This window comes from Megascapheus bottae, chromosome 12 (assembly GCF_031878675.1).
Source record: "Megascapheus bottae isolate mThoBot1 chromosome 12, mThoBot2.hap1, whole genome shotgun sequence".
Classification (NCBI taxonomy): domain Eukaryota; kingdom Metazoa; phylum Chordata; class Mammalia; order Rodentia; family Geomyidae; genus Megascapheus; species Megascapheus bottae.
The window spans coordinates 40,628,820-40,648,460 of NC_143520.1; the positions used below are offsets into that span (position 1 = coordinate 40,628,820).

The window sequence follows — 19,641 nt, forward strand, 5'->3', positions numbered from 1 at the left end:
AGGACTGGCAAGAGAAAAAAAAAAAAAAAGACTTCTATGGTAGGGCCAGGAGTTTGGTCTAGTGGTAGATTGTTTGTCTAGCATGCATGAAGAACTGGGTTTGATTCCTTGGTCACACATACATAGAAAAAGCTGGAAGTGGAGCTGTGGCTCAAGTGATAGAGCACTAGCCTTGAGAAATCCCAAGGACAATGCTCAAGCCCTAGGACTGGCCAAAAAAAAAGAAAGAAGGGCCTGGAATTTGGCCTAGTGGTAAAAGTGCTTGCCCAACATGCATGAAGACCTCAGTTTGATTCCTTGGTACCACATACATAACAAAAAAGCTGGAAGTGGTGCTGTGGCGCAAGTGGTAGAGTTCTAGCCTTGAGAAAGTCCAAGGATAGTGCTCAGGCCCTGAGTTCAGTCCCCATGACTGGCATAAAAAAAGAAAAAAGAAAAACAGATTTCTATGCTGAATATATGCAGCAGTGGTATTTACTAAACACTACTGAAAATAATCTATACAACTTGCAGATGGGATCAGGAGGGAAAATCTTTAAGGGGTAACACTGTCCAAAAAGAACTGCACTCTTTATCTGACTTATATAATTATAACCTCTCTGTACATCACATTTATAATAACAATAATTTTTTAAATTCTTGGAAGTAATATGGCAGATCAAGGAGTAGAGCAGTAGCCTTTAGCTGAAGAGCTCAAGGGCGATACCCAGTCCCAGAGTTCAAGCTCTATGACCAAAATAATTAGTAATAGTCGTAATAATTACAGGCTATAAATATAGATTAATAAAATGAAGGACAAACAGCTTGTGAATTAGTATTAAGACATAGGTTGCATAGGTCGACAATTTGATCAATGTATTTTAGCCACAAGAACTGAAATGATTATAATTACAGCCAGGTGCTGGTGATTCAAGTCTATAATCCTTATTCAGGAAGCCAAGATTTGATAATCATGGTTACAAAGCCTGACTGGGCAGGAAGGTCCTGAGACTCTTCTCTGATTATAGTCACCAAAACAGCTACAGGTGAAGCTGTGGCTCAAGTGGTAGTGAGTTAACCTTGAGCACAAAAAGCTCAGGGAATAAACCAGGTGTGGTGGCTCACTCCTATAATCCTAGCTACTCAGGAGGCTGAGATCTGAGGATCTCATTTCAAAGGTAGCCCAGGCACTAAAAAGCCTGTGAGACTCATCTCCAATTAACTACCAGAAAAAAACTGGATGTGGCTCTGTGGCTCAAGGAGTAGGGAGGTAGCCTTAACACAGCGTCCAGGACCAGAGTTCAAGTGCCAAAACAAACAAAAAAAGTAACAATAATTGAATTTTTTTTATAAAAAGAGTGACTTGTATTACTTTTCAAAATAATTATTTTAGCAATAAAAGGGAAAAAAGCTCAGGGTAGCACAAAAGCTATGGGATAGTGCTCTGGCACTGATGACTCCTGCCCTAACCCTAGCTATTCAGGAGCCTATCAAAGGATCAAGGTTTGAAGCAACTCCAGTCAAAAAAAGCCTATGAGATTTTTTTTTTAAGTCAGTCATGGGACTTTAATTCTGGGCCTACGTGTTGTTCCAGAGTTTTTTCAGCTCAAGGCTACCCATTGAGCCACAGGGCTACTTCTGGTTTTCTGGTGGTTACTTGGAGATAAGAGTCTCTCAGACTGTAGTGGTGCCAGGGCTAGCTTTGAACTGAGATCCTCAGATCTCAGCCTCCTGAGTAGCTAGGATTAGAGGTGTGATCCACTGCACCAGGCTCAGGCCTATGATTCTTTTTTCCAGTTAATCAGTAAAATCCTAGAAGTGAAAGTGTAGCTCAAAAAGTAGAGCTCCAACTTTAAGGGAAAAAAAAAAGTGTGGCCCTGAGATCAAGTTCTGCTACAGATCAGGCACATTTACACTCACAATGTTTGATTTTGTTTGTAGAATTACACAGGTAGATATCAGTAAAAATGGAAGGTATTAACATATAGTAACAGAAACTGCCATCTACATTGCAACTAAATAGAACCTGACTCACCTGGATATAAGGAAAATAACTTTCTTCGCTTACTGTGTATATCTGTATTGGAGCCTGAACTCAAGGCCTTTCACTCTAGGGTTTTCCAACTCAAGGATGGTGTTCTAACACTTCCACCACACCTCAATTCTGGGTCTTTAAAAAAAAATTCCCACAACTTTCTCTATCACTTGTTTATTGCATACTTCCTCGTTGCAGCAATGATTTCAGAGTTTATCAAGGTATGCAGCTCCCCGTCCTTCCACACCAGTTTCTATCTTTTAGGTCATCTGTGAAAGATAGATTTACAAATAGCTTTACACATCTGTCCGGATAAGGAGATAAGAATCTCCAATTAATCTGCCTGGGGTGGCTTTGAACTGCAACACCCAAATCTCAGCCTCCTTGCATAGCTAGAATTACAAGTGTCAGTCATCCCCATGCCACCTTGGTTTTATGCTCTTGCCCATTAGTTTTTTTACTTAAGGCTGGTGCTCTACCACTTGAACCACACTTCTACTCCTGGATTTTTACTGGTTAATTGAGACAACAGTCTCTCAAATTTGTCTGCCCAGACTAACTTTAAACTTCAATCATTAGAGCTCAGCATCCTAAGTAGCTATCATTATATTCATGAGCAACTAGTACCAGTTCATGTCTGTAATGAGAAGAATCAGAAGCTCTTATGATTATTAGATAGCTCACAAAGTATGACATTTAGTAGACATTCAGTTAAATAGAATCCCAACTCAGTACAGTTGTAAAAAGAGGTAATATTGATGGCCATCTAAAGCTGTTAACCTGATAGCATATAACTAAAAACCGAAATGATATATGGAAGCACAAAGATACCAAAATAGCTGTCAAAAGAAAAGAGCCAGCTCTGAATCACATCATATCTTATGGCCCAAATAATGACAGTTTGACAAATATACACACACAGAATAAAGAATGCAGCCAGGTGTGGTGGTTCACAACTGTAACCCTAACTACTCAGGAGCTGAGATCTGAGGATCCAGATTCAAAGCCAGCCCAGGCACAAAAGGGCCTGAGACTCTGGTCTCTAATTAACCTCTATAAAATGGGAAGTGGGGCTTGGCTCAAGGGTAGGAGAGTAGCCTTTAGAGTTCAGGGGCAGTGCCTAGGCCCCGAGTCCAAGCCATCAAAAACCAAAAAACCTCCTGGTATCAGGCATGGTTTGATTGGTCCCCTTGGCTCACCACGCTCATTTCCACAGCAGCAGGACCTATTTTGCTTTTTGCTATTGGCTCTTAGGATAAGACCCCTCATTTTAATAACTTTGTTGGGTTTGTCAAGGCTTGCTTGGATGCCATCCAGCTGATGTTTTCTCATACACAATATCAACTACTTAGGTCCCATTCTACAACCGGTTATGAGTGACCATAAATAAAGAAAAAGGGGGAACTGTGGGGCCTCCTAGCTGGTGGCTTAGAGATTGCTTTCTGAGCTTCCGTGACCCTGTGCTGTCAGGCACATGCACCCCTGGGAAAGCCCAGTGATGTGGGCAGTCCAGAACCAGAAGGCCCTGGCTGCTTCCACTTCAATCAGGGGCTCCTGGAAACTCCCAGTAAGTGGGGCATGTATCAGGACACCAATGGCTGACGGTTGCATCAGGAAGGTCCCTATTTGCTGTTGGTATGAGCTGGTGGCAACTGCATGATGTTTTTCAATAAAGTTAGATCTGTACCTTAGGGGGAAAAAAAAGAGAATTTAGGAAATCATCATCAGACCTGACAACTTCAGAGATATAGAAAAGTTTTACCTCTACAGTGCAATTTTTACCAGGTGCCAGTGGCTCATACCTGTAATCGTAGCTAATCAGGTGGCTAAGATCTGTGGAATGCTGGTCAAAGTCTGCCTGGCAGGAAAGTCTGTGAGACTCTTATCTCTAATAAACCATTTAGAAGAAGCCAGAAATGGCATTATGGCTCAAGTGGTAGACCGCTAGCCTTGAGCACAAAATGACTCAAGCACAGCATGCAGGCCCAGAGGTCAAGCACCCAAAAGTAAAGGCATTTTTTTTATAAATGTAATTGGTCAGGATGTTAAAATTTTCAACCCACAATTCTAAGACTTCATTTCTTCAATTTTAGCATTCAAATAAATAATTATCACTAAAAATATTTTTTTTTTGGTTGGTCATGGGCTTGAACTCTGGGCCTGGGCACTGTCTCTGAGCTCTTCAGCTCAACGCTACAGCCCTACCTCTTGAGCGACACTTCGAGTTTTTCTAGTGGTTAATTGGAGTTAGGAGACTCTCAGGGGGCTGGGAGTTTGGCCTAGTGGTAGAGTGCTTGCCTTGCATGCACTAAGATTTGGGTTTGATTCCTCGGTACCACAGATACATAGAAAAAGCCAGAAATGGTGCTATGGCTCAAGTGGTAGAGCTCTAGCCTTGAGAAAGCCCAAGGACAGTGCTCAGGCCCTGAGTTCGACTGGCAAAAAAAAAGTCTCTTGAACTGTAGTGTTGCCTGGGCTGGCTTTGAACTGAGATCCTCAGATCTCAGCCTCCTAGGATTACAGGCGTGAGCCTCTGTACCTGCTTCTTCCTTCCTTTTTTTTTTTTAAAAGAAAACCTACTTGCAAAAACACAAACCTTTCCACTCTTACTTGCAAAAATACAAACCTTTCCACTCTGACGGTGAGGTCCTCTGCAGATCTCTGATTTGAACAACCACTATTCTCTTGAGAGGTACTGGCATGGTTTGAACTTTCTCCTCCTTAATTATGAAATAAAAAGAACATGGCATTTAATTTTTTAAAGGTTTAAGTCTTCTAATTAAAGAGAAACATGTTAATGAACTATTTTTCTTTTTCTTTTTGCCAGTCCTGGGGATTGAACTCAGGGCCTGGGCAATGTGGTAGGCTAGCACGCTACCACTTTAGCCATAGCACCGCTTCTGGCTTTGAGGAATCGAACCCAGGGCTTCCAGCTACTGAGGTATTGAACCCAGGGCTTCATGCATTCTAGCTAGGCAAACACTCTTACCACTAAGCCACATTCCCAGCCCTATGAGCTTGTTTCTTAAACATTATAAGTATCCTACATTAAGAATATGCAAGAGATAAGGAAGTATCTGCCATTTCTCCTGAAGGTTGAATCTGGATTCAAGTGTATCAATGGAAATAAGGCAGTTACATAATACAAGGCCATCAAAATAAAAGATGTACAATATCTATCTAATAGGAAAAGCAAGCCATAGATAGGCTCACAGAAAAACAGCACTATACAAATATCTGTTGCCAATACGTTAATCACAAACCAAATATGGCTATCAAGTACTTGAAGAGAAGCCATTATTGGTGATTTTTTTTTTTCTAGACCCACGGCTTGAACTCAGAGCCTTGATCGCCCTTACAGTTCATATTTTACCACCTGAACCAATCTTCCAGTCTGATGTTTTGTTGATTAAATGAAGGTGTAGTCACAAACTTTTCTGCCAAGACAGGCTTGAAACCATGATATTCCAGAGTTCTCCAGAGTTCAGTGTTTGGAGTAGCTAGGTTTACAGGCATGAGCCACTGACATACGGTGCTAAATTTCTCATAATACTCAATTTTAACTAAAATAGCAGTATGGAATTCTACATTACTTAACAGTGTTGCTCAAGAGGCCAAATTCAATCCTGGGAATTCACTTTAAATCATTAGTCCTAATGTGATCCCTTAGAACCTTTGTATCTAGCTGTGTGCTGGTAGCTCATGCCTATAATTCTAGCTACTTGGGAGGCTGAGATCTGAAGATCGTGGTTCAAAGCCAGCCCAGGCATGAAAGTCAATGAGGCTCTTATCTCCAATTAATTACCAGAAAATCAGAAGCAACACTGTGATTCAAGTGGTAGAGTGCTAGCATTAAGCGGAAGAACTCAGGGACAATACCTAGGCCCAGAGTTCAAGCTCCAGGACTGGAGGGGGGAAAGAAAACACATAAATTTCAGTGAAAGCTGTAGATCAACAGGGGGATAGGGTAGGCAAAGAACTAGGCTCTGTGGAGGAGGATATTAGCAGGAAGGGATTAGGATAATAAAGAGGATGAAAAGGATGAATATGTTCTAAATAGATTGTAATTATATTAACAATTAAACCTGTTGAAATTGTTTTGGAAAGGGGAAAGAGAGCAATAGAGATTAATTTGCAATTATGTTAAACATGAAAGTCAGACCTCTGCAAAATAGAATAGAATTTTGCTAATAACAAAAATAAGAAGACAACTGATACAGTCACGTTACTTTTAATATAGTCATATTACATTTAACAATGTTTAGTTGAATACAAGACAAAAAGGTTTGTTCCAATCTAGAAGCTGGTGCTTAAGTCTATAATCCTAGTTACTTAAGAGGTTGAGATCTAAGATCATGGTTCAAAACCAGCCCGTGCAGGGAAATTTCCACTTAACCAGCAAGTCAGAAATACAGCTGTGTCAAGCAGTAGAGTGCTACTAGCCTCAAGCACAACACTCAAGAATAATGCTCAGCAGGGCGAGATGGTTCATGCCTTGTAATCCTAGCTACTCTGGAGGCTGAGATCTGAGGATCAAGGTTTAAAGCTAGCCAGGGCACAAACGGACCTGAGACTCTTATTTCCAGTTAACCTCTAGAAAACAGCAAGCGGGGCTTGGCTCAAGGGTAGGGTGGTAGCCTTTAGCTGAAGAGCCTAGGGATAGCACCCAGGCCCAGAGTTCAAGCCGCCATGACCCACACACACACACAAAAAAGAGTAGTGCCCAGACTTTGAGTTAAGCCTCAAAACCAGCACAAGAAGTTTTTGTTTTGTTTTGTTTTAAGCTGGGCGAGGCGGCTCACATCTGTAATCCTAACTACTCAGGAGGCTGAGATCTGAGGATCTCAGTTCAAAGCCAGCCTGGCCACAAAAAGAACCTGAAACTCTTATCTCCAATTAACCACCAGAAAACCAGAAGTGGTGCTGTGGCTCAAGGAGTAGAATGGTAGCCTTGAGCTGAAGAGCTCAGGTATAGCGCCCAAGCCCAGAGTTCAAGTCCCACAACCGACAAAAAAAAAGTTTCCAACAATCCAGATGCCCTACTGCAGATGGATGGATACAAAAAATGTGGTGTATATGTATATATACAATGGAATTCTACATAGCCAACAGACAAGATAAAATAATGGCATTTGTAGGGAAGTGGATGAATCTAAAGCGAATCATGTTGATTGAGACAAGTCAAGACCAAAGGAACAAAAGGTGCATGGCATTCTTAATATGTGGCTATTAGAGCCACACAGTACAAGAGTGAGGACTCAAAATTTACATACTCAATGCTATGGACATGGTATTGGAAATATAAACACAAGTACATAGACATAAAAATTTATAACTTTATACCTATATTGCTTTATTATATAAATATGTATCTATGACATACAAACCCTCAGTCTAATTTTAATTATGTTTTAAAATCTAAGTGCCAGTGATTGTATATAGATTCCCTTCTTGAATACTTATTTATTAAATGTCATTTGAAATGATGTAAAAATCAAGGTTAATAAAGTCTTTAATTTAAAAAAAAGTTTCCAAAGAAGTTTTGCTTTATGTGCCCCAAGTACAAAGTACAAAAGATATATTTCTATGAAAAAAATTTTTTAAATGTGTACTTCTGGGGCTGGGAGTTTGGCCTAGTGGTGGAGTGCCTGCCTAGCATGCACAAAGACCCAGGTTCAATTCCTCAGTACTACATACATAGAAAAAGCCAGAAATGGTGTGGTGGCTGAGGGTAGAACACTACCTTTGAGGAAAGCCCAAGGATAGTTTTCAGGCCCTAAGTTCAAGCCCAGGACTGTCAAAAAAAAAAAAAATTAACAGAAATGTGTACTTCTACAATTATGAATGCTGATGAAACAATTCCTTTAAACTCCCTTCATTTTTTATGTACTTTTCAAACTTTTCACAAGTTTGCCTCTGAAGTTCATTAGCTGTTACACTGACAATACATTCTTGTCTTTCCCTCAAAGGGATACAGAACAGCAAGGATTTTGGATTTGAGCTATGGATGTAAATAATCTTCCCAGGTCTTCTAAATCATCATCAACAACCATAAATGATGCTGTCTGTACTTAAATAGTTCTGGCAAATGTTGTAAATTGTAATATACTTTTGTACTGTTATTTACACAACTAGAATAAATACATTACCTTTTTTTTTTTTTTTTGGGTCGGTGGTGCAGTCCCTGAGCTATTCAGCTCAAGGCTACCACCCTAACCCTGGGCCTGGGTGTTGTCCCTGAGCTCTTCAGCTCAAGGCTACCTACCACCTGACCACCTGACAGCACCTGACATTTCAGCTGAGTTTTAACAATTATCTTATAATTCTAGTAAGAAATAGCATTCTCTAGACTGTAAGCATGTTTCAAATGGTAGAGTGCCAGCTTTAAGCAATAAAGCTAAGTAAGTATGAGCATAAGCTATTTAAGTTCAAGCCCAGGACTGGCCAAAAAAAAAAAAAAAAAGGGGCCTGAGCTGTGTCCTTTGTTTTTCTATTAGATTTGTTGAGTTTCTTAGCAGAAATTAGGTTTGAACTCAGCACTTCATGTTAGCTAGGCACGCATATCATACTTGAATTAAATCATCTTTTGCCTAATGCTTGCCCTTTAAAATAAGAAAATACTTATACACAAAAAGGTATAAAAAAGGGTCAATGGTTGGGCGGGGTGGCTCATGCCTGTAATCCTAGCTACTCAGGAGGCTGACATCTGAGGATCAAGGTTCAAAACCAGTTCGGCACAAAAGGAGCTGAGACTTATCTCCAATTAACCTCTAGGAAACAGCAAGTGCAGCTTGGCTCAGGGGAAGGGTAGCAGCCTTGAGCTGAAGAGCTCAGGGACAGTGCCCAGGCTGCGTTCAAGCCCCATGACCCACCTCCTTCCCACAAAAAAAGGGCCAACTGCCAGGGGCGGTGGCTCATGTCTAAAATCCTAGTTACTCAGGAGGCTGAGATCTAAGGATGGTGGTTCAAAGCCAGCCCAGGCACTAAAAAGTCGTGAGACTCCACTTAATCAACAGAAAACTGAAAGTGACACTGTGGCTCAAGGGGTAGAACAGTATCCTTGAACTGAAAAACAGTATCCTTGAACTGAAGGGCTCAAGGACAGCTCCCAGGCTAAGTTCAAGTCTTACAACCAATCAAATAGTCAACTATTGAAGCTAGGTGTGATAATACACACATATTATTTCAGTATTTGGGAGGTTGAAGCAAAAGAACTCTAAGACCAGACTATGCTATATAGTCAGATGCTGTCACAAGAAGAAAAAATTACCTGTTGCAGTATCTAATTTTGTTTCAGGAGAAGTAGGTGATGTTTCACAACCTTCTGTGTTTCTTGACTGAGAATTTTCACAAGTATTGTTAGGTTCAAATGAGGCAAATGAAGTGGACATTGGACTTGCTGACTGGCTGCCACTTGCCATTGATGTTTCACCTTTCAGTAAGTGCATCTGAGGAGCAAAGAAATTGGAATGCAAAGAACTAAAAAAACTAGATAGCAAAAGAACAAATAATCCAATTAATAAATTGACAAGCAAACTAGACTGTTCTCAGAAATAGAAACAGCTGGTACATGAAAAAAATGTTTAACACCATTAACCATAAAAGAAATTAAAGGGCTGGGAGTTTGGCCTAGTGGTAGAATGCTTGCCTAGCATGCACAACGACCTGGGTTCAATTCCTTGGTACCACATACATAGAAAAAAGCCGGAAGTGGTGCTGAGGCTCAAGTGGTATAGCTCTAGCCTTGAGAAAGTCCAAGGATAGTACTCAGGCCCTGAGCTCAAGACAAGACTGGCCAAAAAAAAAAAGGATCATAAAAGAAATTCAAGTCAAAACCACACTAAAGGGCAGGGAGTGTGGCCTAGTGATAGAGTGCTTGCCTAGCACGCACAAAGCCCTGGGTCTAATTCCTAGGTAACACATACAAAGAAAAGGCCAGAATTGTTGCTGCAACTCAACTGGTAGAGTGCTTAGCCTTGAACAAAACAAAGCTCAGGGATAGTGCCCAGGCTCTGAGTTCAAGCCCCAGGACTGGCAAAACAAAAACAAATTACACTAAGATTTTATTTCATCCCAATCAGAATGTCAATCATTAAAAACAAGAAACACATAATGGTGAGGATTCAGGGAAAATAAATAAATTCAAAGCTGGGAATGGTGGCTCATGCCTGTAATCCTAACTACTCAGGTGGCTGAGATACGAGGATCAATGTTCAAAGCCAGCCAGGCATAAAAGAACCTGAGACTCTTATCTCCAATTAACCCCTAGAAAATGAGAAGTGGGGCTTAGCTCAAGGGTAGGGAGGTAGCCTTGAGCTGAAGAGCTCCAGAACAGCGCCCAAGCCAAGGTCAAGCCCCATGACCCACAAAAAAAAAAAAATATATATATATATATATATATATGTGTGTGTGTGTATATATATATTCAAAAACGGAACTCCTCTATGACTGACAACACCACTATCAGGCATATATTCAAAAGAAGATAAATCAGTATACAAGAAAACATGGGGGAAAATGCAGGTTTTTGCAGCACTGTAACAGCTAAATGTGGTATAGTCAAGGTGCCCAACATATGAATGGGCTAAGAAGGTTTGTGTGTGTAAACTATAGAATATTACACAGTCACAAAGAAAAAAAATCAATTCATTTTCAGGAAAATGGATATAAGTGGAGGACATCACATTGAGCAAGGAAGCCAAGCTCAAATAACATGAGTGTTTTTCTCCTCCCATTGGTATAATTTATACTTAAAAACATACATATTTATAGAGATGTATGCACGAAGAACCCCTCTCTTGGGGGGTAGGTACTAGCAGGAGAGGATTAGACTAACAGGAAAGGTAAGCAAGGATAACTAATGTATTTGCATGTATGCAAACAGACAATGAAGCCTGTTGAAACTGTACTAAGGGAGTCGAGGGATAAGGGGGGGTAAGAGCAATTAGATTACACTGTACACATATGTGGAAATATAACAATGAAATCTGGTAGTGTATCTAATGTATGTGAATTACCAACAAAAAAAGAATGTCACATTTGAATGGCTGAAGGCTGTACCTAATGGGGCAAAAATTTCTATAAGATTCCATTTCCCATTAACCAGCAAAACAGAATAACTAAAGTGTGGCTCAAGTAGTAGAGTTCCAGGGGTAAAGAAAACCAAGAAAGTCAGGTAAAATTGCATGAGGCCCTGAGTTCAACCCTAGTATTATTCCTGAAAAAACTGTTTTAATTGCTCCTACAACAAAGTAATGATGATGTATGTTACATGGTTGGGGTAGGGAAAAAAGAATATTCAAGCGATAGTTGACATTCAGGGCATCAGTGTCTTCATAATGCTATCTGCAATCCAGAGGCCTGTAATCTCAGCATGTAGGAGACTGGAGGCAGAAAGAATTCAAGTTCCAGCCAGCCTCAAATCCTTATTTCTCAGGAAGCTGAGACTAGAGTTCAGGAATTTAAGACCAGTCTAGGAAACATAGTGAGACAGTGACTCCAACAAAAAAGTTTTGTAAATATAGGAAGCTGTACTTATTATTTTTTAAGGTTAATGGCATAAGCCAAGAGTACCTGCAATCCCAGCACACAGGTGGCTAAGAAGTTTAGGGGCTGGGAGTTTGGCCTAGTGGTAGAGTGCTTGCCTCGCACACACAAAGCCCTGAGTTCCATTCCTCGTTACCATACATACATAGAAAAAACCAGAAATGGTGCTATGGCTCAAGTGGTAGAGCTCTAGCCTTGAGAAAGTCCAACGTCAGGACTGAGTTCAAGGCTCAGGACTGGCAAAAAACAAAACCAAACAAAAGCTCAGGGACAATATCCAGGCCCTGGAGTTCAAGCCCCAGGACTGGCAGAAAAAAAAAAGAATACATTAAAAGAAAAAAAACAAAAAAAAAAAAAACCGGGGGCTGGGAGTTTGGCCTAGTGTTAAGAGTGCTTGCCTAGCATGCACAAAGACCCAGATATGATTCCTTGGTACCACATACATAGAAAAAAGCTGGAGTGATGCTGTGGCTCAAGTGGTAGAGCACTAGCCTTGAGAAAAGCCCAAGACAATGCTCAGGCCCTGAGTTCAAGACCCCCGATTGAAAAACAAAAAGAAGTTTAAGAGTTTAAGGTCAGCCACATACACAGAGTAGCAAGATCAGTCTAGACAGCATAGTGAAAACTGTACCCATGAAAGCAAACAAAACGAACAAAAACAAAAGATGGGGGAGGGGAAGAAAGGGGGAAAAAAGAAAAATGTTCGATGGAATAGCAATTTTTTTTTTTTTGGTGGGTCATGGGGCATGAACTAGGCCTGGGTGCTGTTCCTGCGCTCTTCAGCTCAAGACTACCACCCTAGCCTTGAGCCAAGCCCCACTTCTGGTTTTCTAGCGCTAACTGGAGATAAAGACTCTTAGGTCCTTTTGTGCCCTGCTGGCTTTGAACCTTGATCCTCAGATCTTAGCCTCCTGAGAGTTAGGATTACAGGCGTGAGCCACTGCACCTGGCTAGAATAGCAAATTCTTGAATATAGGGGGAATTCAAAAATATCTTAGTGTCAAAATTTGGAATTTTTTCCCTATATATTTATGCAAAGAACAATTCTAGCTCCTACTCACCTGTCGGACTTTGTGAATTCTTGCAACAAGTTCATCTGCAGAAACACTTCCTGCTATTACTTCCAAAGGAATTCCACTGTCTCCAATAAAGAAACTGGATGGAATACACACCACAGGATCTGTACAGTCTGATTAAGTCTAACAACTCATGCAAAGTAAAAGGTTTTATGAAGTGCTATTGATGGGCCTGGGAGTTTGGCCTATTGGAAGAGTGCTTGTCTAGCATGCACAAAGACCTGGGTTCAATTCCTTGGTACCATATACACAGAAAAAGTCAGAAGTGCTGGGCTCCGTGGCTCAAGCCAACAATCCTAGCTTCTCAGGAGGCTGAGAGCTAAGAATGAGGCTCCAAATCACCACAGGCACTAAAGTCCATGTGACTCTTATCTCCAATTAACCACTAGAAAACCAGAAGCAGCGCTATGGCTCAAGGAATAGGGTGGTAGCCTTCAGCTGAAGAGCTCATGGACAACACCCAGGCCCAGGGGTAGAGTGGTAGCTTGGAGCTGATAAGCTCAAGGGCAGCACCCAGGCCTGAGTTCAAGACCCATGACCACTTAAAAAAAAAAAAAAAAAAAAGAAGTGGTGCTGTGACTCAAGTGGTAGAGTATTAGCCTTAAGGAAAGCCCAAGGATAGTGTTCAGCCTTGAGTTCATGCCCCAGGACTGGAGAAAAAACAAGTGCTATTGGTAAACCAAATTACTATTTTCATAATATAACTTGTAATATTTATAAAGCAACTCCTTGCCTATAATCATATTTGAGTACAAGATATTTTCTTCTTCTTTTTTTTTTCCAGTCCTGGGGCTTGAACTCAGGACTTGAACACCATCCTAGGATTTTCTCAAGGCTAGTGCTCCACCCCTTTGAGCCACAGCACCACTATCAGCTTTTCTATGTATGTGGTACCGATAAATCAAATCCATGGCTTTGAGTAAGCTAGGAAAGCACTCTACCACTAGGCCACCCTCCCGGCCCCCTGAACTTTTTGCTCAAGGCTAGCACTCTACTTACTTGAGCCACACTCTACTTCCAGCTTTTTGTTTAAATGGTACTGAGGAATGGACCCCAGGGCTTCATGTATACAAGGCAAACACTTTACCATGAAACCACACTCCCAGCTTCTATCTAGTCTTTTTTTTTTTTTTGCCAGTCCTGGGCTTGAGCTCAGGGCCTGAGCACTGTCCTTGGACTTTCTCAAGGCTAGAGCTCTACCACTTGAGCCTCAGCACCACTTCGGCTTTTTTGTATGTATGTGGTACCAAGGAATTGAACCCGGGTCTTCGTGCATGCTAGGCAAGCACTTTAACCACTAGGCCAAACTCCAGGCCTCTATCTAGTCTTTTATATCCATCTTGTTACTACCTTGCCTACTCTAATTTTCTAATATTTCAATTATTCCATATTGCTTGCCCCCCAAAAACTTTGTAATATGAAGCTTACACAAACAAGATAAAACAATAATTTCTAAATTTTGAATTAAAAAAGAAAAAACAATGTAGCAAGTGTATGTATCTGTGTACAAAAAAACTCCAATACTTCATTAGAAGGATACAGATTTGTGAAAATTGTAGACAGGCTTCACTGTAAAACAAAATCAAACAAAAAAATCATTAGACTAATACAATTATTTCTCAAACTGAGTTGTAAAAGTTTTTACTGTATCCATCACCAGTATCAATCTGCTAAGCTACTGGCTGAGCAGTAAATTATCTAATACCAAGATTAACCTGTAGCAAGAAGATTAAACCATCATTATTTACTTGTGTATGAGATAACATAATATCTGTAATAAAATGGCATCTGTAGTAAAATGATTTTTAAAAACTTTAATGTCGCTCTTCCTGTAAGTGGCCTGAGGTGACCTGTGAAAATGGGTCACTACTCTTTAGACCCAAAAACCCAACAAAATCATGCAAGTCAAGAGGTTCAAATCTTCAATAGCCCAGGCCATCAAAGGTATGCATACATGAAAAGCTACCAAGGACATGAAAAATGTAACTTTAAAGAAGCAATGCATGCCATTTCTGCATTACAATGGTGGAGTTGGCAGGTGTGCCCAGGCCAAACAGTGGGGCTGGACACAGGGTCAGTGGCACAAAAAGAGTTGAATTTCTGCTGCACATGCTTAAGAATGCAGAGAATAATGCTGAACTGAAGGGTTTAGATGTAGACTCCCTGGTTATTGAACATATCCAGGTGAACAAAGCACACTGAACTTACAGAGCCCATGGTACGGTTAACCCATAAATGAGCTCCCCATGCCATATTGAGATGATCCTTACTGAAAAGGAGCAAATTTTTCCTAACCAGGTGAGGAAGTTGCATAGAAGAAAAATATATCCCAGAAGAAACTGAAGAAACAGAAACTTATAGTACAAGAATAAATTTAGCATAAAATAAGTGCAAATAATGAATGTTGGTTGTTATTTTGTGCTTCCTTCTATTAAAGTTAGCCATATTTTTTTGCTTAAAAAACAAACACTTTAATGTCCAAGCCAGGTGATGGTGGCTCTTGCCTGTAATCCTACTGAGGAGACTGAGATTGGTGGAGAACAGTTCAAAGTCAGCCCAGCCAGGAAAGTCCATCAAACACCAAAAAAGCCAGAAGCCGAGCAGAAGCTCAAATGGCAGAGTGCTAGCCTTCAGCCAAAGAAGCTCAGAGACAGTGCCCAGCTGTAAGTTCAAGTTCCAAGACCAGCATACAAAATAAAAAGCTCAAATGTCCAATATAAAGTGGTTAAGCATGCAATAATAAGGAAAAATTAGCCAGACACAGGTGGCTCACACCTGTAATCCTAGCTAATATAAAGGCTAAGATCTAAGAATTATAGTTCAAAAACAGCTGGGGCAGGAAAGTCTATGAGACTATTAGTTCCAATTAATCACTAGAAAATCAGAAGTGGCTGGGCACTGGTGGCTCTGGCCTGTAAACCTAGCTACTCTGGAAGCGGAAATTTGAGGACTGAAGTTCTAAGCCAGTCGTGGTTCAAAGCCAGCCCAGGGGAGACTCTTATCTCCAATTAACCACCAGAAAACTGGAAGTAGCATTGTGGCTCAAGTGGTAGAAAGCTAACCTTGAGCTGGAGAGCTCAGGGACAGTGCACAGACCTAGAGTTCAAGCCTAACAACTGAGCACCCCCTACCCCCCAAAACAAAAACAAAAACCAGAAGTGGCACTGTGGCTCAAAGTAGTAGAGCTCTAGCCTTGAGCAAAAGAGTCATGCCAAGTTCAAAAATAAAACAAAAGACATGCTATGTACACTAAAAAAAAACCTTTTTGGTATTGGTACTGGAGCATGAAATCATGACTTTTGTATTCAGTTTTTTTCTTCTAAGTATAGCTGGTACTCTGCCACTTAAACTGAATCTTCAGTCAGTAAAATTTTTTAGCAAGACAAAATGGTAAGGCTGGACACTGGTAGCTCATGCGTATAATCTTACTTATTTAGGAGTCTGAGAATTGAAAATTGAGGTTGGAAGCCAGCTCAGGCAGACAAATTTAAAATTCTATGTCCAACTGGCCAGGAAAAAGTCAGAAGTTTAGGTGTGGCTCAAGTATCAGGACACCGGTTATGAGCTATGAAACTGAGTGACAGAGTGAGGCACAGAGTTCAAGCACCAGTACTAAAAAATTAATCCTAACATCTTAAAAAAAAAAGATAAAGTTCAAAACTATGATCAGAATGAAGTTCCTCTTAAGCCTTAGGTATTTAGAAACATCACATCTATACATCTATCTATCTATCTACCTACCTAATATATATATATATATATATATATATATATATATATATATATATATATTTTTTTTTTTTTTGGTAGGTCTTGGGGCTTGAACTGTGGCTTGGATACTGTCCCAGAGCTCTTCAACTCAAGGCTACTACCCTCCCCCTGGGCCTGGGTGGTGACCCTGAGCTCTTCAGCTCAGCTACCACCCTACCCTTGAGCCAAGCCCCACTTCCCATTTTCTAGAGGTTAACTGGAGATAAAAATCTCAGGTCCTTTTGTGCCCAGGCTGGCTTTGAACCTTGATCCTCAGACCTCAGCCTCCGGAGTAGTTAGGATTACAGGCGTGAGCCACCACGCCCAGCCATATATTCTTACACTCCACGAATATCAGTATGTTAATATGAACATAAATTTATATGTATAAATCTAAAGAGCATTATTACAAAGAAGCAATAAGTTATTAAAACATAAGCAAACCTTTTAGTATCAATTTTAATAGCAACAAAACTGTTTGAAGATGCTTCTGTCACTTTATCATCTTCCCAACTTGCAGCCATCTGTGTAGACTGTTCATCATCACCTGAAAAACATTTCAAGAATTCTTAAAATACAAGGACAAGATTTGCTGATGAATTCCTTTCCATGAATAGGAACTTCAAATAAAAAAGAATCCTTTCAAATAAAAAGAACACTATTTCTTTTTTTGGGGGGGTGGTCATGAGGCTTGAACTCTGGGCCTGGGTGCTTTCCCTGAGCTCTTCAGATCAAAACTACTGCCCTACCCCTGGGACTTGATGTTATTCCTGAGCTCTTCAGCTAAAGGCTACCGCCTTACCCCTTGAGCCACAGCACCACTTCCAATTTTCTAATGGTTAACTGGAGGTAAGAACCTGGGGGGAAAGGATAACTTTAGTGCTGGGGCTGGTTGGGGCTGGCTTTGAATGGAGATCCTCAGATCTCAGCCTCCTGAGAATTTAGGATTATAGGTGTGAGCCACCATACTCAGATACAAACACTATTTTCTACCAAACTTGAAAACTGGTCTTTTCTTTTCCAGGAATGCTTAGCTAACATCATAAAATTCTAGGTTTCCTAGCAAGAGAACAAAGAAACAAAAACAAAACAAGGATCGGGTGTGTGGCCTACTGGCACAGTGTTTGCCTAGCATGCGTGAAGCCCTGGGTTTGATTTCTCGGTACTATATACAAAGAAAAAGCTGGAAGTGGTGCTGTGGCTCAAGTGGTAGAGCATTAGCCGTGAGAAAGCCCAAGGACAGTGCTCAGACCCAGAGTTCAAGCCCCATGACTGGCAAAACAATGACAACAAAAAGCAAAATAACCCCTTTATCTTCAACCTGGTTGATTCTAAGTCCAAAATACATTTTTAAAAAAGTAAATACCTCCATAATTTCTAGGCCTACCATCCTGATCCAATCTATCAATGCTTACCCAAGCTAGCACATCTCATCTAGAGGACAAACCACCCCCTAAACCTCCTAACTAGGTTTCCCTGGTGGGTCTATTCTTATGTGGATGGGGGGGGGGGGAAAGAAAACCAGCAATTTTCTTTAAAAAGATCCTAACCTTGGCACCAGTAACTCATGCCTGTAAGCCTACACAGAAGGATGAGTTCTGCAGATCACAGTTCAAAGCCAGCTTAAGCAAGAATGTTCATGAGACATTTATCGCCATTAACCAGCCTAAAGCAAGAAGTGGCACAGTGCACAGGCTCATGCCCATAATTCTATCTAGTCAGGAGGCTAAGATGTGAGGATCAAGCCTGGGCAGGAAATTCTGTGAGACTTATCTCCAATTACCATCAATGGAAATGGAGGTGTGGTTCAACTAGCAGAGAGTTGAACTTGAGCAAAAAAGCTCAGGAACAGTGTCTACACCCTGAGTTTAAGCCTCAAGACTCGGCGCACATGCACTCACAAACCAGAAGTAGAGCTTGTTTGGCTCAAGTGGTAGAGTGTTAGCCTCAAGCAAATATGAGATACCACCTGAACTCAAAAGTTCAAGTCCCAATACTGACATATATACATACACATACATACACAAATTTTAGAATAGCCTTTTGTCCCATTTTCTTGAAAGTAAAAGCCAAAGTACATTGGGGCCCACAAGGACTATACCTCAGATCTTTAAATACATCTCTGAACATAATTTCATCTCACTTTCTTCAAGTGTAGCTCAAGTAATAGACAACCAGGTGTGAGCAAAAGAGCTGAGTCAAAGCTTAAGGCCCTGAGTTCAAGACCCAGTTATTGTTAATAGCAAAAAGTCCACATGACACTTATCTACAATTACCCACCAAAAATCCAGAAATGGAGCTCCAGAGCCTGACACACAAAGGTGGGGGATGTGGGGGTTCAGGGAGAGCACAAATTCTGAATCAGAATTAGTTTTATTCTTACACAGCATGCCCTACATCAATGCTCTAAACCTCAAGACTGCCCAGAGTTTGGCCTAGTGGTAGAGCGCTTGCCTAGCATGCATGAAGCCATGGGTTTGACTCCTTGATACTATATACACAGAAAAAGCTGGAAATGATGCTGTGGCTCAAGTGGTAGAGCTCTAGCCTTGAAGAAAGCCCAAGAACAGTACCCAGGACCTGAGTTCAGTTCCCGGGACTAGAAAATGAAAACAACAACAACACAACAACAACAAAAAACCTAAAGACTTGGTAGTCTAATGTTAACCAAAAAGATAATCAGTGGTGTCTGACAATAACAAATTTCAGTCTCACAACATGAGGGAATAGACAGATCTCTGGTCAGATTATTCTACTGAAACAAATCATCTTCTTTTACACTTTAAATAGCTACAACTGAAATTTTTTGTTCATTTGCAGGTCTGAAGTAGTATAATCTCTATAGTCTCCTAACACTAACTCTACATTAATTCATCCATGAATTAGTGTCAGCCAGGCAGGCCTAGGTGGCTCATGCTTGTAATTCTAGCTACTCAGAAGATTACAATCTGATAATCAAGCCAGCCAGGCTTGAGAAATAAGGTGGGGAGCATAGCCTAGTGACAGAGTGCTCACATAGCATGCACAAAGCCCTGGGTTCAATTTCTCATTACCATATACACAGAAAAAGCCTGAAGTGGTGCTTTGGCTCCAGTGGCAGAGTGTTAGCCTTGAGCAAAAAAGTATTCAAGGACAGGGCCCAGGCTCTGAGTTAAAGCCCCAGCCCTTCCTACCTACTGCCCTCCCACACCCCGCCCCAGAAATGGAAATGTGGTAGAGTACAAATGGAGTACACACATGGTTCTGAGTTCAAAA

General features: G+C 40.8%; 1 protein-coding gene across 1 annotated transcript in view; it reads right to left on the bottom strand.

Moving 5' to 3' along the window:
- Ubxn4 (UBX domain protein 4) overlaps positions 1-19,641 on the bottom strand; it is a 44,894-nt gene that overhangs the window by 19,516 nt on the left and 5,737 nt on the right. Inside the window, exons 2-6 of the mRNA XM_090342896.1 lie at positions 16,831-16,933; positions 14,177-14,205; positions 12,622-12,740; positions 9,285-9,462; positions 4,641-4,734 (exon numbers count right to left, since the gene is read on the bottom strand). Coding sequence (XP_090199022.1) covers positions 4,641-4,734; positions 9,285-9,462; positions 12,622-12,740; positions 14,177-14,205; positions 16,831-16,933 — 523 coding nt within the window. The remainder of the gene's footprint in view (positions 1-4,640; positions 4,735-9,284; positions 9,463-12,621; positions 12,741-14,176; positions 14,206-16,830; positions 16,934-19,641) is intronic.